The sequence below is a fragment of the Pithys albifrons genome, chromosome 28 (assembly GCF_047495875.1).
Source record: "Pithys albifrons albifrons isolate INPA30051 chromosome 28, PitAlb_v1, whole genome shotgun sequence".
Classification (NCBI taxonomy): Eukaryota; Metazoa; Chordata; class Aves; order Passeriformes; family Thamnophilidae; genus Pithys; species Pithys albifrons.
Window position 1 is genome coordinate 473,102 of NC_092485.1, and position 25,732 is coordinate 498,833.

Here is a 25,732-nt window from a genome sequence, read left to right on the forward strand (position 1 = left end):
CCTACATCCGTGAGAATCCCTTGTCCCTCAGCCAGGCCGTCACCTCCGCCGGCGACGAGTCGGGGTGCAGAGTGGGGGGGCTGTCCTGGAGGGGGGGACAACGGGGGTGACCCCTCCTGGACGGGGGGACAACGGGGTAACACCCCCGCCACCCCCTCCTGGAGAGGGGACAACGGGAGGGGACAAGGGGGTAACGCCCCGCCACCCCCTCCCGGGTGTGTGGAGACAACGGGAGGGGACAACGGAGTAACCCCCCGCCATCCCCTCCTGGGGAGGGACAACGGAAGGGGGGACAAGGGGGTAACGCCCCACCATCCCCTCCTGGGACTGGGGACAACGGGAGGGGACAACGGGGTAACCCCCGCCATCCCCTCCTGGGGAGGGGACAACGGGAGGGGGACAATAGGGACACCCCTCGCTACTCACTCCGGGGTGGGGACAACGGGAGGGGGACAAGGGGGTAACGCCCCGCCATCCCCTCCTGGGGGTGGGGACAACGGGAGGGGACAACAGGGATACCCCCCCGCTACCAACTCGGGGGAGGTGGACAACGGGAGGGGACAAGGGGGTAACCCCCCGCCACCTCCTCCTGGGGAGGAGAGAACGGGAGGGGGAAAATGGGGACACCCCCCGCTACTCACTCCGGGGTGGGGACAACGGGAGGGGGACAATGGGGACACTCCCCGCCACCTCCTCCCGGGGAGGGGACAACGGGAGAGGACAACGGGGTAAACCCCCGCCACCTCTTCCCGGGGGTGGGGACAACGGGAGGGGACAAGGGGGTAACGCCCCGCCATCCCCTCCTGGGGCTGGGGACAACGGGAGGGGACAACAGGGATACCCCCCGCTACCCACTCGGGGAGGGCGACAACGGGAGGGGACAACGGGGTAACCCCCCGCCACCTCCTCCTGGGTGTGGGGACAACAGGAGGGGACAAGAGGAGGGGACAACAGGGTAACCTCCCTGCCACCTACTCCTGGGGAGGGGACAACGGGAGGGGACAAACGGGAGGCGACAACGGGAGGGACAACGGGGTAACCCCCCCGCCACCTCCTCCTGGGGAGGGGACAATGGGAGGGGACAACGGGGTAACGCCCGGCCACCCACTCCGGGGAGTGGAGACAACGGGAGGGGACAAGAGGAGGGGACAACGGGGTAACCCCCCGCCACCTCCTCCTGGGGAGGGGGACAACGGGGACACCCCCGCCACCCCTTCCTGAGGGGGGCTCGGGGAGGGCGGGGGGGGGACCCCACCTGGGCCACGCGCCCCGGCCCCGGGAGGGGCTCCAGGAGGGGCTCCAGGATGTTTCCCGGGACGTGTCCCCGGTCCCCGCGCTCGTCCTGCACCAGCCACCACTTCTTCTGCTGGACCAGCACCTGAGGGGGGGCACGAAGGGGGCAGGGTGAGGGTCCAGGATATCGGGACACCCCCTCCGTCCTGCCCACCCATGGGGGGACCCCCCTCCCCTCGGCTGTACCTGCAGCGTGTCCCCCTTCCTGACGCTCAACTCCTGGGAATTCCGGGCCTGGAAGTCGTAGAGGGCTCGGAACAGCCCCTGGGCAGGGGCGGGAGGGCTGGAAATTGGGAGGGGGTAGATCAGGACCCGAGGGGGGCCAAATCCTGCCCCAACTCTCGGCATCCCGCGGGAAGGGGCGCACTTACCCCTGGGGACTGTCCCTCCAAGCGGGGAGCGGGGACAGGGCGGGGGACAGGGACAGGGGGCGCGGGCGGGATGGCGACCCTGAGGGGGGGCGTGGGGGGTCCTGGAGCCCCTCGTACCGCTCCTGCTCCATCGTGGGGGGCAACCACCCGTCCGAGAACACCGGGGTGTAGGCGGGAACCTGCGCCCCGTTGGGGTACTCGGCCCTGGAACCAGCGAGGGGGACACCAGGGTGGGTGCTGTGACCCCCCCCCAAATGCAGACCCCTCCTTTCCTCGGGGCTGGAGCCCACCTGGATTTGTTCCACGCCGGGCCGAGGCTCTTCCAGGTGCCATAGTCATCCTCGTTCAGGGTCTCCTCCAGGAAATCCAGCGCCTCCCGCACCAGCAGCGGGCTCTCCACGGCCGGGGCCAGCCCGGGGCTGGGGGAGTGCGCCAGGACCTGGGGGGACAGGGATGGAGCGGGACCCCCAAAACAGCCCCCCCCGGCTGGGCTGAGGGTCAGCCCCCTCCCCCCCCCCCCCACCGGCTCACAGGATTTGGGGGGTGGGCGCGGTTTGGGGGGCACTCACTCACCTCGGTCAGGGCTGAGAAGATGAGACGGAGCAGCTCGGTGGGGTTGGGGTCCCGCACGTGGCGGTGGGTCCGGCCCTGCGGGGGGTGAGGGGTGTCCCCACGGAGCCCCCCTCATAGCGCAGCTCGCAGACCCCCAGAATCCCCCAATTCCCCCAGAGCCCCCCCTCCCATCCCCCCAGAGCCCCCCCACCCCCCACAGCCTCCCCATCACCACACAGCCCCCCCACCTCCCCACAGCCCCCTCCTATCCCCCCACAGCCCCCCCTATTCCCCCACAGCCCCCCCTCCATCCCCCACAGCCCCCCCATCCCACACAGACCCCCATCACCACACAGCCCCCCCATCCCACACAGCCCCCCCACCTCCCCACAGCCCCCCCCACCTCCCACAGCCCCCTCCTATCCCCCCACAGCCCCCCCTCCATCCCCCACAGCCCCCCCATCCCACACAGCCCCCCCATCACCACACAGCCCCCCCACCTCCCCACAGCCCCCTCCTATCCCCCCACAGCCCCCCCCTCCATCCCCCCACAGCCCCCCCATCCCACACAGCCCCCCCCATCACCACACAGCCCCCCCATCCCACACAGCCCCCCCATCACCACACAGCCCCCCCATCCCCCACACAGCCCCCCCACCTCCCCACAGCCCCCCCACCTCCCCACAGCCCCCTCCTATCCCCCCACAGCCCCCCCTCCATCCCCCCACAGCCCCCCCATCCCACACAACCTCCTCCCCCCAACCCCCCAGCCCCACACAGCCCCCCCCATTCCCCCACAGCCCCGCCAGCCCCCCCAGGCCCCCCATCCCCAAACAGTGCCCCCATTCCCCAACAGCCCTCCTTCCCCCATCCCCAAAGCCCCTCTGAGCGTCCCACTCAGCCCCCAGGGGGTCCCACTCAGCCCCCTGGGGGTCCCACTCAGCCTGCCTGGGGTCCCACTCAGACCCCCAGGGGTCCCACTCAGACCCCGGGGGTCCCACTCAGCTCCCCGAGGGTCTCAGCCCCCTGGGAGTCACACTCAGTCCCCCGAGGGTCCCACTCAGCCCCCCCAGGGGCACACTCAGCCCCCTGGGGGTCCCACTCAACCCCCCAGGGGTCCCACTCAGCCCCCCGAGGGTCACACTCAGTCCCCCTCGGGTTCCACTCAAACCCCCCGAGGGTCACACTCAGCCCCTCGAGGGTCCCACTCAACCCCCCAGGGGTCCCACTCAGGACCCCCGAGGGTCCCGCTCAGCCCCCTGGGGGTCCCACTCAGCCCCCCGAGAGTCCCACTCAGACCCCCAGGGGTCCCACTCAGCCCCCTGGGGGTCCCACTCAGCCCCCCTAGGGTCCCACGAGGGTCCCCGGGGGTCCCACTCAACCCGCCTGGGGGTCCCACTCAGACCCCCGCGAGTCCCACTCAGCCCCCCAGAAGTCCCACTCAGCCCCCCGGGGGTCCCACTCAGCCCCCCAGGGGTCCCACTCAGCCCCCCGAGGGTCCCACTCAGCCCCCCGGGGGATCCCACTCAGCCCCCCGAGGGTCCCGCTCAGCCTCCTGGGGGATCCCACTCAGCCCCCCGAGGGTCCCACTCAGCCCCCCGGGAATCCCATTCAGCCCCCCTCGGGTCCCACTCAGGCCCCTGGGGGTCCCACTCTGCCCCCCGAGGGTCCCACTCAGCCCCCCGGGGGTCCCACTCAGGCCCCCGGGGGTCCCACTCAGTCCCCTGGAGGTCCCACTCAGCCCCCGAGAGTCCCACTCAGCCCCCCAGAAGTCCCACTCAGCCCCCCGGGGGTCCCACTCAGCCCCCCGGGGGTCCCACTCAGCCCCCGGGAATCCCATTCAGCCCCCCTCGGGTCCCACTCAGGCCCCTGGGGGTCCCACTCAGCCCCCCGAGGGTCCCATTCAGCCCCCCGAGGGTCCCACTCAGCCCGCCTGGGGGTCCCACTCAGCCCCCCGAGAGTCCCACTCAGACCCCCCAGAAGTCCCACTCAGCCCCCCGGGGGTCCCACTCAGCCCGCCTGGGGGTCCCACTCAGCCCCCCGGGGGTCCCATTCAGCCCCCCGGGGGTCCCACTCAGCCCCCCTGGGGGTCCCACTCAGCCCCCCGGGGGTCGCCCCCGGCCCCCTGGGACGTACCACGAGGTTCAGGCCATATTTCACTTTCTGGAAGAAATCCGTGTACTCCTCCTTGGGGGGCAGATCTGGGGGGGCACAGACGGGGGGCTGGCACCGGGATAGTCACCCCGGGGACCCGCCCGAGACCCTCAGTGCCACTCCCCCTTTTCCTACCCGGGTTCTTCTTCTTTTTCTTCTTCTTCTTTTGGCTGTCGGCGCTCAGGGAGCGCCTCAGTCGGGTAATGAAGAGCTCCAGTTCCCCCAGGATGTGGTTCAGAACCTCCTGTGGGCACGGGGGGGTCCTGGTGGGTTCAAAGGGGTCGCCATCCATGGGAGGAGGTGGGGGTGGGATGGGACTTACAACATCTCGGTCCACCTCGGACATGGGCTGGGCTGGGGGGCTGGACCGTGGCACCTGCGGGGGCTCCGAGACTCCTGGTGGTGACACCAGAGGGTCCCCAGGGTCACCTCAGGGTGTCACCAGGGTCCCCCCCTGTTCGTGGGGACACTGAGACACGAGGACAACCCCCCTCTTCCCACGAGACTCACTGTAGTCCAAGGAGGGAAACCCACGCTGGGGGGGCAGCCCGTGCTGGGGGGGCAGCCCAAACTGGGGGGGCAGCCCAAACTGGGGGCGCAGCCCATGCTGAGGGGGCAGCCCAAACTGGGGGGGCAGCCCACGCTCCAGGGGCACCTGGAAGTCGGGCTCGGGGGGCTCCGGGACCGTGTACGGCGGGATCGGGCTCGGCGGCGCGTCCGGGCTGGTCCTGGGACAGAAGGTGGGCAGGGGGCAGGTGAGGGGGCGTGGGGGGCGGAGATGGGATGGGCAGGGGGGCTGTGAGAGTGGGGGGCGGGTATGGGATAGGCGGGGGGGGAGTTGGGTCTGGGGGGTGGGTATGGGATGGGCGGGGGGGTTGGGTCTGGGGGGTGGGTATGGGATGGGCAGGGGGGGCTGTGAGAGTGGGGGGCGGGTATGGGATAGGCGGGGGGGGGAGTTGGGTCTGGGGGTGGGTATGGGATGGGCGGGGGGGGTTGGGTCTGGGGGGTGGGTATGGGATGGGCAGGGGGGGCTGTGAGAGTGGGGGACGGGTATGGGATGGGCAGGGGGGGGCTGCGGGGGGAGGCGGGTATGGGATGGGCAGGGGGGCTGGGGGGGTGGGGGGCGGGTATGGGATAGGCGGGGGAGGGTTGGGTCTGGGGGTGGGTATGAGATGGGCAGGGGGGGCTGTGGGAGTGGGGGTCGGGTATGGGATGGGCGGGGGGGGCTGTGGGAGTGGGGGGCGGGTATGGGATGGGCGGGGGGGGCTGTGGGAGTGGGGGGCGGGTATGGGATGGGCGGGGGGGGCTGTGGGAGTGGGGGGCGGGTATGGATGGGCGGGGGGGGCTGTGGGGGTGGGGGGCGGGTATGGGATGGGCAGGGGGGGCTGTGAGAATGGGGGGGGGGGGACGGGTATGGGATGGGCAGGGGGGGTGTTGGGTCTGGGGGAACGGGTATGGGATGGGCAGGGGGGGTGTTGGGTCTGGGGGACGGGTATGGGATGGGCAGGGGGGGCTGTGGGTGTGGGGGGCGGGTATGGGATGGGCAGAGGGGGCTGTGAGAGTGGGGAACGGGTATGGGATGGGCAGGGGGGGCTGTGGGAATGGGGGGTGGGTATGGGATGGGCAGGGGGGGTGTTGGGTCTGGGGGACGGGTATGGGATGGGCAGGGGGGGCTGTGGGAATGGGGAGGGAGTGGGAGGGGGCTGAGCCAAGGGTGGGGTGTAAGGGGGTGTGGGGGTTGGGGTCGGACTGGGGTCTGAGCCCAAGGGTGGGCTATGGGGTGGAAATGGGGGGGCTGAAGGGGGTAGGAGGGGGAATGGGGGGGTGAGAGGGGGGTCTGAGCCCAGGGATGGGATTTGGAGTAGAAGGGGAGGGGGTTAAGGGGGGCTTGAGGGGGGTAGGAAGGGGGTCTGAGCCAAAGGGTGAGGGGTGGGGAACACGCTGTGCCCGTGGGGGTGGGGGGGGGCCGAGCCAAGGGGTGGGGGCCAGGGGTGGGAGGGGCTGTGGGGAGATCTGTGCCCGTGGGGTGGGAGGGGGGTATGGGGGGGGGGAGCCTGAGCCGGCGGCGGGGGGGGGTGAGGGATGGGGGGTTATCCCTGGGGATGGGTTGGGGGGTTATCCCTGGGATTGAGGGGTTATCCTTGGGGTGGGGTGGGGTGGGGTGGGGTGTTATTCCTGGGGATGGGGTGCGGGGGTTATCCCTGAGAATGGGGGGGAGGGGGGAGTTATCCCTGGGGTGGGGGAGGTGGGGGGTTATCCCTGGGGATGGGATGGGGGGCTAGCCCTGGGAATGGGGGGTGGGGGGGAGTACCTGGGGATGGGGGTGGGGTTGGAGATGGGTTATCCTTGGGGATGGGGTGGGGGGTTATCCCCTGGATGGGGGTGGGGTGGGGGGGTTATCCCTGGGGTGGGCGTTTATCCCTGGGGTGGGGTGGGGGGTTATCCCTGGGAATGGGGTTGGGGGGGGTTATCCCTGGGGTGGGGGTTTATCCCTGGGGTGGGGTGGGGGGTTATCCCTGGGAATGGGGTTGGGGGGGGTTATCCCTGGGGTGGGGGTTTATCCCTGGGGTGAGGTGGGGGTTTATCCCTGGGATGGGGTGGGGGGGGATCCACCCGCCGTAGGGGGTCGGGACGTGGGGGCTTAGCCAGGATGTGGGGCTGGAGAGGGGGGTCTGCACCCACAAGAAGGGTCTCAGCGGGGCAGCCCCTCCCACACGGAGACCTCCCCAGAACCAAAAATCTGGGGGGGGGACACAGACTTAGAGAGGGGGGAGACCCCCGACCCCCGTACCTGTACCCGGAGTGCCCCCTCTGCTCCTCCTTGCGCTGCCTCAGCACCTTCTCCAGGCTGGTCCGCAGCGTCTCTGCCTGGACAGACCCCCGGCATGAGCCCCCCCATCCCAGGGGGTGCCGCCCGCCATCAGCCCCCCATCCCTGGCACAGACACCCCCTCCCGCCATCAGCCCCCCATCCCTGGCACAGACACCCCCCGGCATCAGCCCCCCATCCCTGGCACAGACCCCCCGATACCAGCCCCCCATCCCTGGCACAGACATCCCCCTCCCCGCCATCAGCCCCCCATCCCTGGCACAGACCCCCCGATATCAGCCCCCCATCCCGGGGCTGCCCCCCGAACCTGCCACCCCATCCCGGGGGTGCCCCCCGCCATCAGTTCCCCCACCCCGGGGGCTGCCCCTCGACCCCGCCCTCCTATCCATGGGCTGCCCCCCACCATCAGCCCCCCACACCAGGGGCTGCCCCCCGATCCTGCCCATCCCGGGGGCTGCTGCCCCCCAGGGCTCACCCCCAACCCTGTCCCCCACCCTCGACCCTGTCCCCCCACCCCCCATCCTGCCTCCCATTCCCGATCCTGCCCCCCCGATCCTCCCCCCACCGCCAGTCCTGCCCCCCCATCCCCGATCCTGCCCCCCATCCCCACCCCGATCCTGCCCCCCACCCCCGATCCTGCCCCCCATCGCCGATCCTGCCCCCCACCCCCGATCCTGCCCCCCACTCCCGATCCCGCCCCCAACCCCAGTCCTGCCCCCACCCCCAGTCCTGCCTTTACCTCCAACCCTGCCCCCACCCCCAGTCCTACCCCTCACCCCCAGTCCTGCCCCCCAACCCCGGATCCTGCCCCTCACCCCCGATCCTGCCCCCCAACCCCGATCCTGCCCCACATCCCCGATCCTTCCCCCCATCCCCACCCCGATCCTTCCCCCCATCCCCACCCCGATCCTGCCCCCCAACCCCGATCCTGCCCCCCACTCCCGATCCCGCCCCCACCCCCAGTCCTGCCCCCCATCCCCGATCCTGTCCCCCATCCCCACCCCGATCCTGCCCCCCACCCCCGATCCTGCCCCCCATCGCCGATCCTGCCCCCCAAGCCCCCCATCCTGCCCCCCGGCTCACCCCCAGCCGCTCGCACTGGAAGAGCAGGACGCTGCTCCCGGGGGGGCTCCACTCCTGGACAGTCACGGCCAACACCGCGTTGTCCAACCCGGCCCAGCAGCCCTGGACGCTTCCCAGAGGGAACGACTCCAGTTCCTCCTGGGAGGTGGGAAGGGGGCGCTGAGACCCCCCGGAACGGCCGGGAAAGGGGTCGGGGGGGCAATGGGAATTGGGGGGTCGGGAATGGGGTGTGAAGAGTTAATGGGGTGATGCGACCCCCCCCGGAACGGCCGGGAAAGGGGTCGGGGGGGGGGAAGGGGACTGGGGGGGTCGGGAAGGGGGTGCTGAGACCCCCCCCGGAACGGCCGGGAAAGGGCTCGGGGGGGGCAATGGGAATTGGGGGGTCGGGAATGGGGTGTGAAGAGTTAATGGGGTGCTGAGACCCCCCGGAACAGCCGGGAAAGGGCTCGGGGGGGGGAAAGGGGATTGGGGGGTCGGGAATGGGGTGATGAGACCCCCCGGAACGGCCGGGAAAGGGCTCAGGGGGGCAATGGGAATTGGGGGGTCGGGAATGGGGTGCGAAGGGCTAATGGGGTGCTGAGAACCCCCCCCGGAACGGCCGGGAAAGGGGTCGGGGGGGCAATGGGAATTGGGGGTCGGGAATGGGGTGCTGAGACCCCCCCCGGAACGGCCGGGAAAGGGCTCGGGGGGGGGGGGGGCAATGGGAATTGGGGGGTGGGGAGTGGGGTGTGAAGGGTTAATGGGGGGCACAGACAGGGCATGGCGGGTTTGGGGGGCTCAGTCTGGGGGTGTGGGTGCCCAGGTTGGGGGGTGGGAGGGTTATAGAGGTGGCAGAGTTGGGGGGGTGTGGGTTGTAGAGGTGGCAGCGTTTATGGGGGGCGTCAGTGTTGGGGTGCCAGGGCTGGGGGGTGCCAGGGTTGGCGTGCCAGGGTTGGGGGGGTGCCAGGGTTCTGGGGGTGCCAGGGTTCGGGGTATTTGGGTTATAGGGGTCCCAGCTTGTAGGGGTGCCAGGGTTGGGGGTTACCAGCTTGTGGGGGTCCCAGGGTTGGGGGGGTGCCAGGGTTGGAGGGTACTGAGGTTATAGGTGTGCCAGAGTTCTGGGGGTGCCAGGGTTGGGGGGTGCCAGGGTTCTGGGGGTATCAGGGCTGGGGGGTACCGGGGTTCTGGGGGTGCTAGGGTTGGGGGTATTAGAATTCTGGGGGTACCAGGGCTGGGGGGGTACCAGGGTTCTGGGGGTGCCAGGGTTGGGGGGTGCCAGGGCTGGGGGTATTTGGGTTCTGGAGGTACCAGGGTTGGGGGGGTCACAGGGCTGGGGGGTACCAGGGTTCTGGGGGTGCCAGGGCTGGAGGTGCCAGGGCTGGGGGGTATCAGGGTTGGGGGTGCCAGTGTTGGGGGGTACCAGGGTTGGGGGTACCAGGGATGGGGGGTACCAGGGTTGGGGGTGTTTGGGTTCTGGGGGTACCAGGGCTGGGAGGTATCAGGGCTGGGGGTGCCAGGGCTGGGGGTGCCAGGACTGGGGGTATTTGGGTTCTGGGGATACCAGGGCTGAGGGGTACCAGGGCCAGACTTTGGGGGGTCCCATGCCCAGGGGTATCAGATTTTGGGGGGGTCCCATAGCCGGGGGTCCCATGCCCATGAGTTGCCAGACTTTGGGGGGTCCCATGCCCAGGGGTTGCCAGACTTTGGGTGGGGGGGTCCCATAGCCGGGGGTCCCATGCCCAGGGGTTGCCTGGCTCTGGAGGTGCCCTGGCCGGGAGGTGCCAGACTCTGGGGGGTCCTACAGCCGGGGGTCCCACAGCCGGGGGTTGCCAGACTTTGGGAGGGTCCCACAGCCGGGGGTCCCATGCCCGGGGGTCCCGTGCCCAAGGGTTGCCAGACTTTGGGGGATCCCACAGCCGGGGGTTCCACAGCCGGGGGTCCCGTGCCCGAGGGTTACCAGACTTTGGGGGGTCCCACAGCCGGGGGTCCCACAGCCGGGGGTTGCCAGACTTTGGGGGATCCCACAGCCGGGGGTTCCATGCCCGGGGGTCCCGTGCCCGGGGGTTGCCAGACTTTGGGGTGTCCCATATCCGGGGGGTACCAGATTTTTGGGGGGGGTTCCACAGCCGGGGCTCCCGTGCCCGAGGGTTGCCAGACTTTGGGGGGTCCCACAGCCGGGGGTCCCAGAGCCGGGGGTTGCCAGACTTTGGGAGGGTCCCACAGCCGGGGGTCCCATGCCCGGGGGTCCCGTGCCCGGGGGTTGCCAGACTTTGGGGTGTCCCATATCCGGGGGGTACCAGACTTTTGGGGGGGGGGTCCCACAGCCGGGGGTCCCGTGCCCGGGTCTCCCGTGCCCGGGGGTTGCCAGACTTTGGGGGGTCCCGCAGCCGGGGGTCCCGTGCCCGGGGCTTGCCAGGCTCCGCAGGTGCCCTGCCCGGGGGTACCTTGCTCTCCACGTCGCTCAGCACCAGCTGCTGGTCCGTGACCTGCAGGGTCACATCCTGCCCCCAGATCCTTCCCTGCGCCTCCAGCGCCTTCAGCCGGCCCAGACAATCCTCGGGGCTCCGCAGGTCCCGCTCCAGCCGCAGCGTCAGCAGGTGCTGGGGGGACACGGGGGGACACGGGGGGACATGGGGGGACATGGGGGGGACATGGGGGGACATGGGGACATGGGGGGGACATGGGGGGGACATGGGGACATGGGGGGAAAGGGGGGGACATGGGGACACACGGGGACATGGGGACATGGGGGGACACGGGGGACAGGGGGACATGGGGGGACATGGGGGGACACGGGGGGAAAGGGGAGGACATGGAGGGAGATGGGGGGACAGGGGGGGACACGGGGGGACACGGGGGGACATGGGGGGACATGGGGGGACATGGGGGACATGGGGGGACATGGGGGGGACACGGGGACATCGGGGGACATGGGGGGACACGGGGGGACACGGGGGAACACGGGGGGACATGGGGGGACATGGGGGATATGGGGGGACATGGAGGGACGGGGGGGACATGGGGGGACACTGGGGACATGGGGGGACATGGGGGGGACACGGGGACACGGGGGGACACGGGGGGACATGGGGGGACATGGGGGATATGGGGGGACACGGGGGACGGGGGGGGACACGGGGGGATATGGGGGGGACATGGGGACACGGGGGACAGGGGGGGACACGGGAGGGACACGGGGACATGGGGGGACATGGGGGGACATGGGGGACGGGGGGACACGGGGGGACATAGGGGGGACACGGGGGGACATGGGGAGGACACGGGGACTTTGGGGGGCTCGAGGAGCTTTGAGGGACTCAGCGAGCTTTGGGGGGCTCTGGGTGCTTTGGCGGGCTCGGGGAGCTTTGGGGGGCTTTGGGGGGACTCGGGAAGCTTTGGGGGGGGCTTGGGGCGCATTGGGGGTCTCGGGGATCTTTGGGGGGCTCTGGGTGCTTTGGGGGGGCTCGGGAAGCTTTGGGGGGGGGCTCTGGGCGCATTGGGGGTCTCGGGGAGCTTTGGGGGGCTCTGGGTGCTTTGGGGGGGCTCGGGAAGCTTTGGGGGGGGCTCTGGGCGCATTGGGGGTCTCGGGGAACTTTGGGGGGCTCCTACCTCAACGTGGTGCTGGAACTCGCTGTGGGGCCTGAGCAGGGTCTGCCCGTAGTCCTTGCGCTGGTCTGGGGGGACACGCGGGGTGGGTTTGGGGGGATGTTTGGGGGGCAGCCGGGTGGGTTTGGGGGGATGTTTGGGGGAGATGTCGGGTGGGTTTGGGGGGGATGTTTGGGGGAGATGCCGGGTGGGTTTGGGGGGGATGTTTGGGGGCAGCCGGGTGGGTTTGGGGGGGATGTTTGGGGCGCCGCCCTCACTCACTGTAGATGCTTCTCCCGGTGGGGCGGGTGAAGCTGTTGGGCTGTCGCGACAGGGCTCTGTCGCCGTGGTCGCTCCTGGGTGGACACAGAGGACCTTTGTACCCCCCTCGGCCCCTCGGTGGGGACCCCCCAACCCTCCTGGCTACTCACCGGGCCGGGGGGCTCCTCCAGTGGCCCAGGGGGTCTCCCATCCTGCCGGGGGGCAGCGAGGGCGTCTCGATCCTGGTGTGGGGTCCTGGGGGGGGCACCTGTGTCACCCCCGCTGTGTCCCCAACCACCCGGGGGACACCCCACGCACTCCCGCGGACGGTGCCACCTCCCCGGTGGCCACCAGGACCCCCTTGCCACCCTCTGCCAGTCCGGCGGGGGCCGACCCTCCCCCGTGTCCCTGGTGGGGTCCTGGGGGGGCACCTGTGTCACCCCCGCTGTGTCCCCAACCACCCGTGGGACACCCCACGCACTCCCCCGGACGGTGCCACCTCCCCAGTGGCCACCAGGACCCCTTTGCCACCCCCTGCCAGTCCCGCGGGGGTCCCCAGAGGCCGGGGTCGACCCTCCCCTGTGTCCCTGGTGGGGTCCTGGGGGGGCACCTGTGTCACCTCCGGTGTGTCCCCGACTCCCCGGGGGACATGCCACGCACTCCCCCTGACGGTGCCACCTCCCCGGTGACCACCAGGACCCCTTTGCCAGTCCCTGCCAGTCCCACGGGGGCCGATCCTCCCCAGTGCCCCTGGTGGGGTCCTGGGGGGGGCACCTGTGTCAACCCCGCTGTGTCCCCAACCACCCGTGGGACACCCCACGCACTCCCCCTGACGGTGCCACCTCCCCAGTGGCCACCAGGATCCCTTTGCCACTCCCTGTCAGTCCCGCCGGGGTCCCCAGAGGCCGGGGTCGACCCTCCCCCCTGTCCCTGGTGGGGTCCTGGGGGGTCACCTGGGCCACCCCCAGTGTGTCCCCGACCCCCCGGGGGACACTTCACCCACTCCCCCGGACGGTGCCACCTCCCCAGTGACCACCAGGACCCCTTTGCCACCCCCTGTCAGTCCCGAGGGGGTCCCCAGAGGCCGGGGTCGACCCTCCCCTGTGTCCCTGGTGGGTTCCTGAGGGGGCATCTGTGCCACCCCCAGTGTGTCCCCAACCCCCCGGAGGACACCCCACGCACTCCCCCGGACGGTGCCACCTCGCCGGTGACCACCAGGACCCCCATGCCACCCCCTGCCAGTCCCGAGGGGGTCCCCAGAGGCCGGGGTCGACCCTCCCCTGTGTCCCTGGTGGGGTCCTGGGGGGGCACCTGTGCCACCCCTGCTGTGTCCCCGACCCCCAGGGGGACACCCCACGCACTCCCCCTGACGGTGCCACCTCCCCGGTGGCCACCAGGACCCCCATGCCACCCCCTGCCAGTCCCGAGGGGGTCCCCAGAGGCCGGGGCCGACCCTCCCCAGTGCCCCTGGTGGGGTCCCTGCCCAGGGGTGCCCCCGCTCACCCCGCTCCCGGCTCCGCTGGCTCCTGTCCCGGGCTGTGATTGCGGATGGTGACAGGGCGGGGGACAGGGATTGTCGCCGACACCGCACCCACCTGCTCTTTGCCCTCTCGTCACGTCGCGGAGGGGGAGGACAGGGAAGGGGACAGAGACACCTGGCACAGCCACCACCCCTCCCGTCACCCCGGGCCCCCCACCCTGCGGCGGGGCGTGGTGACCTCGGGGACAGCGAGGGGGTGGTGTCCCCCAGCCCGATGTCCCCCGCCCCGGCCGGGGCTGCGTGTCGGTGACGGAGGTGCCACCCGGCCCCGCCCCGCGCTGTCACCCGCAGGACTCTGTGCCTTTGCCCCGGGGCAATCCCGGGCTCACCCCAAAACTGGCACTTGCCGGGAAAATCCTCCCGGGGCGGTTTGTGCCGAGGAAGGGGCCGCACCCCGGGAGGGGCCGGGATTTGGGGGAGGGAGGTGACAACGGGGCCACTGTCCCCCAGGGCCGTAGGGTCACCTGGCTGGGGGCACCGGGGGGGCATCGGGGTGGCCCCCTGGCCCCTCTCCCAGCACAGAGGGATCATTTCAGCCTTTTGGCTTCCCTGGTGCAGCCTGGGGGGTGACGGGTCGGCTGGGACGTGTCCCCGGTGTCCCCGAGGGTCCCATCTGTGCCCCCCGGGCTGTCACATCCCGCCCGATCCTCTCTCTCCATTGTTTTTTTTTCAGGAATTTGGGCCAAACCGACCCCTCCAGGGAGGGACCCACCGTCCTGCACCCCCAAGTGTCGCACGGAACAGGCGACAGACCCCCCTTTGGGGGCGCTCGGGGCCCCTCGGTGGGCACGAATCGAGGGGAGGTTTTGGGGGGGCTGTGGATGCCCCCCCGGGGAGGGGGAGAGGGGCAGGCTGGGGGGGGGGAGGGGCGGGTGCAGTTCCCACCTGCGGCCACGAGGGGGCAGAACGTGCCCGTGGCGCCCCTGCCCCAGTGTGAGACCTCCAGATGTGACCTCCAGATGTGAGACCTCCAGATGTGAGACCTCCAGATGTGAGACCTCCAGATGGGACACCTCCAGATGTGAGACCTCCAGATGCGACCTCCAGATGTGAGACCTCCAGATGTGACCTCCAGATGTGAGACTTCCAGATGTGACCTCCAGATGTGAGACCTCCAGATGTGAGACCTCCAGATGGGAGACCTCCAGATGTGTGACCTCCAGGTGCGACCTCCAGATGTGACCCCTCCAGGTGTGACACCTCCAGATGTGACACCTCCAGATGTGTGACCCCAAATGTGACCTCCAGATGTGAGACCTCCAGATGTGAGACCTCCAGATGTGACCTCCAGATGTGAGACCTCCAGATGTGATCCCCTCATATGTAACCCCCCAGATATGTGACCCCCCCCAGATGTGCGACCCCTCCAGATGTGCAGCCCCCCGATGTGGAGCCCCCAAATGTGCAACCCCCAGACGTGACCCCCCCAGATGTGCGACCCCCAAATATGCGACTCCCGGGTGTGAAACCCCCCCAGATGTGCAGCCCCCCGATGTGGAGCCCCCAAATGTGCAACCCCCAAAATGTGGACCCCCCCCCCAGATGTGCGACCTCCCCAGATGTGCAGCCCCCCGATGTGGAGCCCCCAAATGTGCAACCCCCAGATGTGACCCCCCCCCAGATGTGCGACCCCCAAATATGCGACTCCCGGATGTGAACCCCCAGATGTGTGACCCCCCCCCCCCAGATGTGCAGCCCCCCATTCTATGGAGCCCCAGATGTGCGGGGTCTCGGGGCCTTCTGCCCCCCCCCGTCCCCCGTGGGGGTCCCTGGCACTTGGGACACTCGGGGGACATTCCCTGGGGTGCGAGGGGGGTCACAAGGGGCTCTTTGTGCCCCCCGGGGGGGATTTGGGGACACTCAGGAGACACCCCTGGGGTGGGGTGGGGGGGTCACAAGGGGCTCTTGTGCCCCCCGAGGGGGATTTGGGGACACTCAGGTGACACCCCTGGGGTGGGGTGGGGGGTCACAAGGGGCTCTTTGGGCCCCCGTGGGGGATTTGGGGACACTCGGGGGACACTCCCTGGGGTGGGGGGGTCACAAGGGGCTCTTTGTGCCCCCAGTGGGGGATTTGGGGACACTCGGGGGACACTCTCTGGGGGTCGGGGGGTCACAAGGAGCTCTTTGGGCCCCCCGTGGGAGATTTGGGGACACTCGGGGGACAGTCCCTGGGGTGGGGTGGGGGGTCACAAGGGGCTTTTTGTGCCCCCCGTGGGGGATTTGGGGACACTCGGGGGACACTCCCTGGGGTGGGGGGGTCACAAGGGGCTCTTTGTGCCCCCAGTGGGGGATTTGGGGACACTCGGGTGACACCCCTGGGAGGAGGGGGGTCACAAGGGGCTCTTTGTGGCCCCCGTTGGAGATTTGGGGACACTCGGGTGACACTCCCTGGGGTGGGTGGGGGGTCACAAGGGGCTCTTTGGGCCTCCCGTGGGGGATTTGGGGACACTCGGGTGACACTCCCTGGGTTGGGGGGGTCACAAGGAGCTCTTTGGGTCCCCGTGGGGGATTTGGGGACACTCGGGTGACACCCTTGGGGGGGGTGGGTCACAAAGGGCTCTTTGTGACCCCCAAGGGGGATTTGGGGACACTCGGGGGACACTCTCTGGGGGTGGGTGGGTCACAAGGGGCTCTTTGTGCCCCCCGTGGGAGATTTGGGGACACTCGGGTGACACTCCTGGGGTGGGTGGGGGGTCACAAGGGGCTCTTTGTGACCCCCGAGGGGGATTTGGGGACACTCGGGTGACACCCTTGGGGGGGGTGGGTCACAAGGGGCTCTTTGTGACCCCCGAGGGGGATTTGGGGACACTCGGGTGACACTCCCTGGGTTGGGGGGGTCACAAGGGGCTCTTTGGGTCCCCGTGGGGGATTTGGGGACACTCGGGTGACACCCCTGGGGTGGGGTGGGGGGGTCACAAGGGGCTCTTTGTGCCCCCCGAGGGGGATTTGGGGACACTCGGGTGACACCCCTGGGGGGAGGGGGGTCACAAGGGGCAATTTGTGACCCCCGTGGGGGATTTGGGGACACTCGGGGGACAGTCCCTGGGGTGGGGTGGGGGGTCACAAGGGGCTCTTTGTGCCCCCAGTGGGGGATTTGGGGACACTCGGGTGACACTCCCTGGGGTGGGGGGGCCACAAGGGGCTCTTTGGGCCCCCGTGGGGGATTTGGGGACACTCGGGGGACACTCTCTGGGGGTCGGGGGGTCACAAGGGGCTCTTTGTGCCTCCCGTGGGAGATCTGGGGACACTCGGGTGACACTCCCTGGGGTGGGGGGTCACAAGGGGCTCTTTGGGCCCCCGTCGGAGATTTGGGGACACTCGGGTGACACCCCTGGGGTGGGGGGTCACAAGGGGCTCTTTGGGCCTCCCGTGGGGGATTTGGGGACACTCGGGGGACACTCCCTGGGGTGGGGGGGTCACAAGGGGCTCTTTGTGACCCCCGTGGGGGAATTTGGGGACACTCGGGTGACACCCTTGGGGGGGGGGGTCACAAGGGGCTCTTTGTGCCCCCCTTGGGGGATTTGGGGACACTCAGGTGACACCCCTGGGGTGGGGGGGTCACAAGGGGCTCTTTGTGCCTCCCGTGGGGGAATTTGGGGACACTCCCTGGGGTGGGGGGGTCACAAGGGGCTCTTTGTGACCCCCGAGGGGGATTTGGGGACACTCGGGTGACACCCCTGGGGTGGGGTGGGGGGGTCACAAGGGGCTCTTTGTGCCCCCAGTGGGGGATTTGGGGACACTCGGGGGACACTCTCTGGGGGTCGGGGGGTCACAAGGGGCTCTTTGTGCCCCCAGTGGGGGATCTGGGGACACTCGGGTGACACTCCCTGGGGTGGGGGGTCACAAGGGGCTCTTTGGGCCCCCGTCGGAGATTTGGGGACACTCGGGGGACAGTCCCTGGGGTGGGGGGGTCACAACGGGCCCCCCGAGGGGGGTTTGGGGACACTCGGGGGACACTCTCTGGGGGTCGGGGGGTCACAAGGGGCAATTTGTGACCCCCGTGGGGGATTTGGGGACACTCGGGTGACACCCCTGGGGTGGGGTGGGGGGTCACAAGGGGCTCTTTGTGCCCCCCGAGGAGGATTTGGGGACACTCGGGGGACACCCCTGGAGTGGGGGGGTCACAAGGGGCTCTTTGTGGGCCCCGTGGGGGATTTGGGGTCACACCAGCTCAGCCCCTTCCCCCCCTCCCATATCTGCGGTGGGAGGGAATTGAGGAGGGGGTTTCCCTGAGGGGGTCCCCCTGTCCCCTCCTCCGGGGGACCCCCAGCCTGGGGGGTGGGCTGGGGGGGGGGGTTGGGGACCAAAGAGGGGGGGTCTGTTGGAAAAAGGGACAATTCCCGTCCCATCCCGGCTCCCAGACCCGCCGAGCGCCCTTTGCTGCTCCACAGGGGGTTAATGGAATTTGGGATCCTCCCTGGGCTGCTCCCAGTTCCCCCAGTATCACCCACTGGGCTGCAGAGCCCCCCAGTCCGCGTCGTACCCCTTACTGGGAGCCACTGGGGCAGCGAACTGGGAGGGCGCGGCATCCCCGGCTCTGCCTCCTCCCGGATCCCTCCCCGTGGGGGTCCCAAGTCCCCCGGGGGGGTGGGTGGGCTGGATTCCGCCCCCCCCGGCAGCACCCACAGCTCGGGGTGCTGACCCCGCCCCTCCCAGCTCCTCCCAGTTCCTCCCAGTCACCCCACTGGGCAAGCTGGGAATGGCGCGGGCTGCAGAAATACTGTTAAAAAACCCTTTTTTTGTTGTTTTTCCCTCAATTCGCAGCCAGTGGCGACCCCTCCCTGTGCACCCCCAGCCCCGCTGGGGCCCCCTCGCCCTTCCCGAGGCTCCAGGGGGGCTACAAATCCCCCTGGGAAGAGCCTGGAAAAGGTTCGGAGACTTTTGGAGGCGCAGAAAAAACTTTTCCAATTTCACGTTTTGAAACAGGCGGCAAAAAAATGTTTAGAATGAGCGAATTTACCCCCAAAACGCGTCTGTGCTGGGGAGGGGCCTCATCCTGCACCCCCTTTGTGCTCCTGCGTTGTGGGGACATCCCTGGGGACCCCCCGGGGGGCACCAGAGGGGCTGGGGAGGGTTTGGGGGTCCCCAGGCTGGGCGGGGGTGGGGGTTCCCAGACAGGGTGGGGTTGGGGGTCCCCAGCGGGGTTGGGGGTCCCCAGAACGGGCAGGGTTGGGGGTCCTCAGACAGGGCGGGGTTGGGGGTCCTCAGGCTGGACGGGGTTAGGGGTCCCCAGGCCGAGGGGGGTTAGGGGTCCCCAGCGGGGTTGGGGGTCCCCAGGCCGGGCGGGGTTGGGGGTCACCAGCGAGGTTGGGGTCCCCAGGCCGGGCGGGATTGGGGGTCCCCAGAACGGGCGGGGTTGAGGGTCCCCAGTGGGGTTGGGGGTCCCCAGGCCGGGCGGGGTTGGGGGTCCTCAGACAGGGTGGGGTTGGGGGTCCCCAGACAGGGTGGGGTTGGGGGTCCCCAGGTCGGGAGGGGTTGGGGGTCCCCAGACAGGGCAGGGTTGGGGGTCTCTAGGCTGAGGGGGCTTGGGGGTCCCCAGAACGGGTGGGGTTGGGGGTCCCCAGCGAGGTTGGGGGTCCCCAGGCCGGGCGGGATTGGGGGTCCCCAGAACGGGAAGGGTTGGGGTCTCCAGACAGGGCGGGGTTGGGGGTCCCCAGACAGGGTGGGGTTGGGGGTCCCCAGCGGGGTTGGGGGTCCCCAGGCCGGGCAGGGTTGGGGGTCCCCAGGCCAGGGGGGATTGGGGGTCCCCAGCGGGGTTGGAGGTCCTCAGTCTGGGTGGGGTTGGGGGTCCCCAGGCCGGGCGGGGTTGGGGGTCCCCAGAACGGGAAGGGTTGGGGTCTCCAGACAGGGTGGGATTGGGGGTCCCCAGAACGGGCGGGGTTGGGGTCCCCAGCGGGGTTGGGGGTTCCCAGAACGGGCAGGGTTGGGGGTCCCCAGGCCTGGCGGGGTTGGGGGTCCTCAAACAGGGCGGGGTTGGGGTCCCCAGGCTGGGCGGGGTTGGGGGTCCCCAGAACGGGTGGAGTTGGGGGGTCCCCAGGCCGGGCGGGGTTGGGGGTCCCCAGAACGGGTGGGGTTGGGGGGTCCCCAGGCTGGGCAGGGTTGGGGGTCCTCAGTCTGGGTGGGGTTGGGGGTCCCCAGGCCGGGCGGGGTTGGGGGTCCCCAGGCCAGGGGGGATTGGGGGTCCCCAGTGGGGTTGGAGGTCCCCAGGCTGGGCGGGATTGGGGGTCCCCAGAACGGGCAGGGTTGGGGGTCCTCAGACAGGGCGGGGTTGGGAGTCCTCAGGCTGGACGGGGTTGGGGGTCCCCAGACAGGGTGGGGTTGGGGGTCCCCAGCGGGGTTGGGGGTCCCCAGACAGGGCAGGGTTGGGGTCTCCAGGCTGAGGGGGCTTGGGGGTCCCCATGACGGGCGGGGTTGGGGGTTTCCAGACAGGGCGGGGCTGGGGGTCCCCAGGACGGGGGGGAGGTTGGGGGTCTCAAGGACGGGAGGGGTTGGGGGTCCCCAGGCCGGGCAGGTTGGGGGTCCTCAGTCTGGGTGGGATTGGGGGTCCCCACGCTGGGCGGGATTGGGGGTCCCCACGCCGGGCGGGGTTGGGGGTCCCCAGGCTGGGCGGGGTTGGGAGTCTTCAGACAGGGCGGAGTTGGGGGTCCCCAGGACGGGCGGGGTTGGGGGTCCCCAAGACGGGCGAGTTGGGGGTCCCCACTGTGGGCGGGGTTTGGGGGTCCCCAGGCTGGGCGGGGTTGGGGGTCCTCAGACAGGGCGGGGTTGGGGGTCCCCAGGCCGGGCGGGGTTAGGGGTCCCCAGGATGGACAGGGTTGGGGGTCCCCAGAACGGGAAGGGTTGGGGGCCCCAGACAGGGTGGGGTTGGGGGTCCCCAGGGTGGGCGGGGTTGGGAGTCCCCAGGACGGGTGGGGTTGGGGGTCCCCAGGCCGGGCGGGGTTGGGGGTCCCCAGAACGGGCGGGGTTGGGGGTCCCCAGGCCGGGCAGGGTTGGGGGTCCCCAGACCGGGCGGGACTGGGGGTCCCCAGGCCGGGCGGAGTTGGGGGTCCCCAGGACGGGCAGGGTTGGGGGATCCCCAGGCTGGGAGGGGTTGGGGGTCCCCAGGATGGGCCCCCATCGGGTGGGGGGGACAGGCGGGTTTGGGGGTCCCCAGGCCGGGTGGGGTTGGGGGTCCCCAGGGTGGGCGGGGTTGGGAGTCCCCAGGACGGGTGGGGTTGGGGGTCCCCAGGACGGGCAGGGTTGGGGGATCCCCAGGCTGGGAGCGGTTGGGGGTCCCCAGGCCGGGCGGGGTTGGGGGTCCCCAGCGGGGTTGGGGGTCCCCAGACCGGGCGGGATTGGGGGTCTCCAGAATGGGTGGGGTTGGGAGTCCTCAGGTCGGGCGGGGTTGGGGGTCCCCAAGACGAGCGGGTTGGGGGTCCCCACGCTGGGCGGGGTTGGGGGTCCCCAGCGGGGTTGGGGGTCCCCAGACCGGGCGGGATTGGGGGTCTCCAGAATGGGCGGAGTTGGGTGTCTCCAGGACCGGCGGGTTTGGGGGTCCCCAGGCCGGGAGGGGTTGGGGGTCCTCAGACAGGGCGGGGTTGGGGGTCCCCAAGACGGGCGAGTTGGGGGTCCCCGCTGTGGGCGGGGTTGGGGGTCCCCAGCGGGGTTGGGGGTCCCCAGGCTGGGCGGGGTTGGGGGTCCCCAGGGTGGGCGAGGTTGGGGGTCCCCAGGACGGGTGGGGTTGGGGGTCCCCAGGACGGGCAGGGTTGGGGGTCTCCAGAATGGGCGGAGTTGGGGTTCCCCAGGACGGGCGAGTTGGGGGTCCCCACGCTGGGCGGGGTTGGGGGGTCTCCAAGTGGGGCGGGTTTGGGGGTCCCCAGGTCGGGCGGGGTTGGGGGTCCTCACGCTGGGCGGGTTTGGGGGATCCCCACCCTGGGCGGGGTTGGGGGTCCCCAGAACGTTTGGGGGTCCCCAGGCCAGGTGGATTTGGGGCCACTCCCGGAATTCCCGGTGGGTGACACGCCGGTCCCGGCCGTGCCCCCCGGGCCGGGCATTGCTGGGGCACTGCCAGCCCCCCAAACCACCCGGGTCTGTCCCCACGTCACCGGCCCCGCCGCGGTGTCCCCGGACCTGCCACCAAATTGCCGGGGACAGCGGCCCCTCCCCGCTCTGGGGACAGCTGGGGACATTTAACCCCTCGGGGGTCGGGACACTGCTCTGGATCGTTGTCCTCGGGTGGGAGGAACGGCAGGATGTGGCATGTCGTGACATGGCACAACCACAGGGGGGGATGGCCCTTGTGGTGGCGGCCAAATCCACGAGGTCTCCTTGGTGGTGACAGTGACAAAGCGATGTCCCCAAATGATGTTCCAGCTGTCGCAGCCACCGGGCTCGGGGGCTGTTTGGGGGGCGAGGGGTGGGTGACACCCCACTGTCACCCTGCCTGTCACCCCCCTAGGGCTGTCCCTGCCCCATGGGCACCCTGGCACAGTGCCCAGCCACGGGACCCTGGCGGTCCCTGTCACACTGATGGGTGCTTGTCACCCTCTTGAGTCCCTGTCACCCTCTTGGGTTCCTGTCACCCTGCTGGTCCCTTTGTGTCACCCTGATGGTCTCTGTGTCACCCTGCTGGTCCCTTTGTGTCACCCTGATGGTCTCTGTGTCACCCTGCTGGTCCCTTTATGTCATCCTGCTGGTCCCTTTGTGTCACCCTGATGGTCTCTGTGTCACCCTGCTGGTCCCTGTCACCCTGTTGGGTCCCTTTATGTCACCCTGCTGGTCCCTTTGTGTCACCCTGATGGTCTCTGTGTCACCCTGCTGGTCCCTTTGTGTCACCCTCTCTGTCACGGAGGTTTCCTCTCCTCTGCCACTCCCAAAGGTCCCATCTCAGTTCCGCCACCAAACCCTTCCCTTCCCTCAGAATATCTTTGGGGTGACCCCAAGAGTGTCCCCTGGGGGTCCTGCCCCTGGTGCCACCAGCCCCGTGCCCGGGGGCTGCCCACCCTGCCCACCCTGCCCGGGCTGGTCCTGCTTTCCCACACTGGTGCTGATCCCATCCCTTCACTGGAACAGGAGGAAACTCCCGGGATTTTTCTGGCCCCAAAATGCCCCTGGTGACCTCCTGGGGGGCTGATTTGTTCCCCTCTCCCCTTTCTGGGGGGGGGGATGGGGAAGGTGGGCAGTGGGTGACCCCGGGGGGGGTGACAGGTGACCGTGTCCCCCCAGCTGGGCACTCCCAGTTGGTGCCCAGTGACCTTCACACCTTTATTTTTTTCCCTTTGAGAAGGTTGAAACAAGATTTTTTATTTCTTATTATTTCACCGAGGGAGCTGCACCCACCACTTGGCTCCCCCCGAATCCTGAGCCACATCCCAGGACAGGAGGGATCTGATCCCAAAAAAAAAGCTGGATTTCCTCCACATCCCCGTGGCTTTGACCACAAACCTGCAAGAATTCTTGGGGTGAGGAGGGAAAAGCCACATCCCCGCGGCCACCCCTGTGTGTGGGACCCGTCCTGTTCGCTTCCCACCATCCCTAATCCTGGCAGCGCATCCCGGGAATTTCCAGGGCTGGGGAGGGCATCACAAAGGTTTAATTAGAGGTGATGAGGACATGCAAATTAGCGGGTTCCAGCTCGCTGGGGGTGGCCGAGCTCCTGAGAATCCCTGCAGGGTTTGGAGGTGCTTCCTGGTGTTTTCCAGGCTCCTGATGCCAAGGGGAGGCACCTCCAAAAAGTTATCCCGGGTCCTTTTCTGGGATGGAGAAGGGTCTCAGCTGCCAAGCCCGGGGGTGCCAAGGGAATCGCTGCCAAGGGTGCCAAGGGAATCGGTGCCAGGGGTGCCAAGGGAATCGGTGCCAAGGGTGCCAAGGGAATCGCAGCTCCCGGGGGTGCCAAGAGAACCGCTCCCGGGGGTGCCAAGGGAATCGCAGCCAGGGGTGCCAAGGGAATCATTCCCAGGGGGTGCCAAGGGAACCGCTCCCGGGGGTGCCAAGGGAATCGGTGCCAAGGGTGCCAAGGGAATCGGTGCCAAGGGTGCCAAGGGAATCGCTGCCAAGGGTGCCAAGGGAATCGCTGCCAGGGGTCTCAAGGGAACCGCTCCCGGCGGTGCCAAGGGAATCGGTGCCAGGGGTGCCAAGGGAATCGCTGCGAAGGGTGCCAAGGGAATCACTCCCGGGGGGTGCCAAGGGAATCGGTGCCAGGGGTGCCAAGGGAATCGCTGCCAAGGGTGCCAAGGGAATTGCTCCTGGTGGTGCCAAGGGAATCGCAGCTCCCAGGGGTGCCAAGGGAATCGCTGCCAAGAGTGCCAAGGGAATCATTCCCAGGGGGTGCCAAGGGAATCGCAGCCAAGAGTGCCAAGGGAATCATTCCCAGGGGGTGCCAAGGGAATCTCTCCCAGGGGTGCCAAGGGAATCGCTGCCAAGGGTGCCAAGGGAATCGCTGCCAGGGGTGCCAAGGGAACCGCTCCCGGGGGTGCCAAGGGAATCTCTCCCAGGGGTGCCAAGGGAATCGCTGCCAAGGGTGCCAAGGGAATCATTCCCAGGGGGTGCCAAGGGAATCGCTGCCAGGGGTGCCAAGGGAATCGCAGCTCCCAGGGGTGCCAAGGGAATCGCTGCCAGGGGTCTCAAGGGAATCATTCCCAGGGGGTGCCAAGGGAATCGCTGCCAGGGGTGCCAAGGGAATCATTCCCAGGGGGTGCCAAGGGAATCGGTGCCAGGGGTGCCAAGGGAATCGCTCCCAGGGGTGCCAAGGGAATCGCTGCCAAGGGTGCCAAGGGAATCGCTGCCAGGGGTGCCAAGGGAATCGCTGCCAAGGGTGCCAAGGGAATCGCTGCCAGGGGTGCCAAGGGAATCATTCCCAGGGGGTGCCAAGGGAATCGCTGCCAAGGGTGCCAAGGGAATCTCTCCCAGGGGTGCCAAGGGAATCGCTGCCAGGGGTGCCTAGGGAATCGGTGCCAGGGGTGCCAAGGGAATCGCTCCCGGGGGTGCCAAGGGAATCGCTGCCAAGGGTGCCAAGGGAATTGCTCCTGGTGGTGCCAAGGGAATCGCAGCTCCCAGGGGTGCCAAGGGAATCACTCCCGGGGTGCCAAGGGAACCGCTCCCGGGGGTGCCAAGGGAATCATTCCCAGGGGTGCCAAGGGAATCATTCCCAGGGGGTGCCAAGGGAATTGCTCCCAGGGGTGCCAAGGGAATCATTCCCAGGGGGTGCCAAGGGAATCATTCCCAGGGGGTGCCAAGGGAATCTCTCCCAGAGGTGCCAAGGGAATCGCTCCCGGCGGTGCCAAGGGAATCATTCCCAGGGGTGCCAAGGGAATCTCTCCCAAGGGTGCCAAGGGAAATGCCCTCGGGAATGGGGTCGGATCCCGCTCCCTCCCGCCGGACGGGCGGGAGGAGCCGCCGCAATTCCCGCCGTTGGGAGCGGCCGCTCGTGCCAAAGCCGCGGTGGGAATGTCGGGGCTGTAACGGCGTCACTGTCCGGGCTGTCCCCGCGTCCCGGAGAATTCCCTCCCTCAGGAGCAGCTGCCAAAGGCGATGCCCAGATGGAGACTCGGGGTCCAGCTGTGGGGGCCTTGGCAGAGCCCCCGGGGCACGGAGCAGGATGAGGAAGGAGCAGAGCCGGGCCCTGCTGGGTATTCCCAAATTCCCGTCGGGAGCACCAGCCCCGTCCCAGATCTGGGGGGGTGGGAGTGTTTGGGTGCACCGAAACCGGGGGGGGGGGTTTGGGTGCCCCCTCGGGTGGGCACGGCCGCGGTCACGGGGGGGTTAAACCCCCTCGGCTGCTCCTGCCCAGCTGCCAAAATCCTGTCCAGGATCCCAAATCCTGCTCCAGGATCCCAAATCCCCCTCCAGGATCCCAAATCCCCCTCCAGGATCCCAAATCCCCCTCCAGGATCCCAGATCTTCTCCAGGATCCCAAATCCCCCTCCAGGATCCCAAATCCCCCTCCAGGATCCCAAATTGCTGCTCCAGGATCCCAAATCCTGCTCCAGGATCCCACATTGCTGCTCCGGGATCCCAAATCCTCCTCCAGGGTCCCAAATCCTCCTCCAGGATCCCAAATCCCCCTCCAGGATCCCAAATCCTCCTCCAGGATCCCAAATTGCTGCTCCAG

The 25,732-nt window shown here is 69.3% G+C and overlaps 1 protein-coding gene across 1 annotated transcript in view; it reads right to left on the reverse strand.

Annotated features, from left to right (window-relative positions):
* EPS8L3 (EPS8 signaling adaptor L3) overlaps nt 1-12,334 on the reverse strand; it is a 13,027-nt gene extending 693 nt beyond the window's left edge. The window contains exons 1-17 of the mRNA XM_071578417.1: nt 12,278-12,334; nt 12,129-12,202; nt 11,871-11,935; nt 10,706-10,861; nt 8,283-8,420; nt 7,162-7,238; nt 4,881-5,098; nt 4,693-4,766; nt 4,506-4,614; nt 4,353-4,417; nt 2,238-2,312; nt 1,955-2,103; nt 1,665-1,868; nt 1,480-1,576; nt 1,287-1,378; nt 842-847; nt 6-116 (exon numbers count right to left, since the gene is read on the reverse strand). Of these exons, the coding sequence (XP_071434518.1) occupies nt 6-116; nt 842-847; nt 1,287-1,378; nt 1,480-1,576; nt 1,665-1,868; nt 1,955-2,103; nt 2,238-2,312; nt 4,353-4,417; nt 4,506-4,614; nt 4,693-4,766; nt 4,881-5,098; nt 7,162-7,238; nt 8,283-8,420; nt 10,706-10,861; nt 11,871-11,935; nt 12,129-12,202; nt 12,278-12,318 (1,751 nt within the window). The 5' untranslated portion in view covers nt 12,319-12,334. The remainder of the gene's footprint in view (nt 1-5; nt 117-841; nt 848-1,286; nt 1,379-1,479; nt 1,577-1,664; nt 1,869-1,954; nt 2,104-2,237; nt 2,313-4,352; nt 4,418-4,505; nt 4,615-4,692; nt 4,767-4,880; nt 5,099-7,161; nt 7,239-8,282; nt 8,421-10,705; nt 10,862-11,870; nt 11,936-12,128; nt 12,203-12,277) is intronic.
* Nucleotides 12,335-25,732: the final 13,398 nt, after the last annotated feature.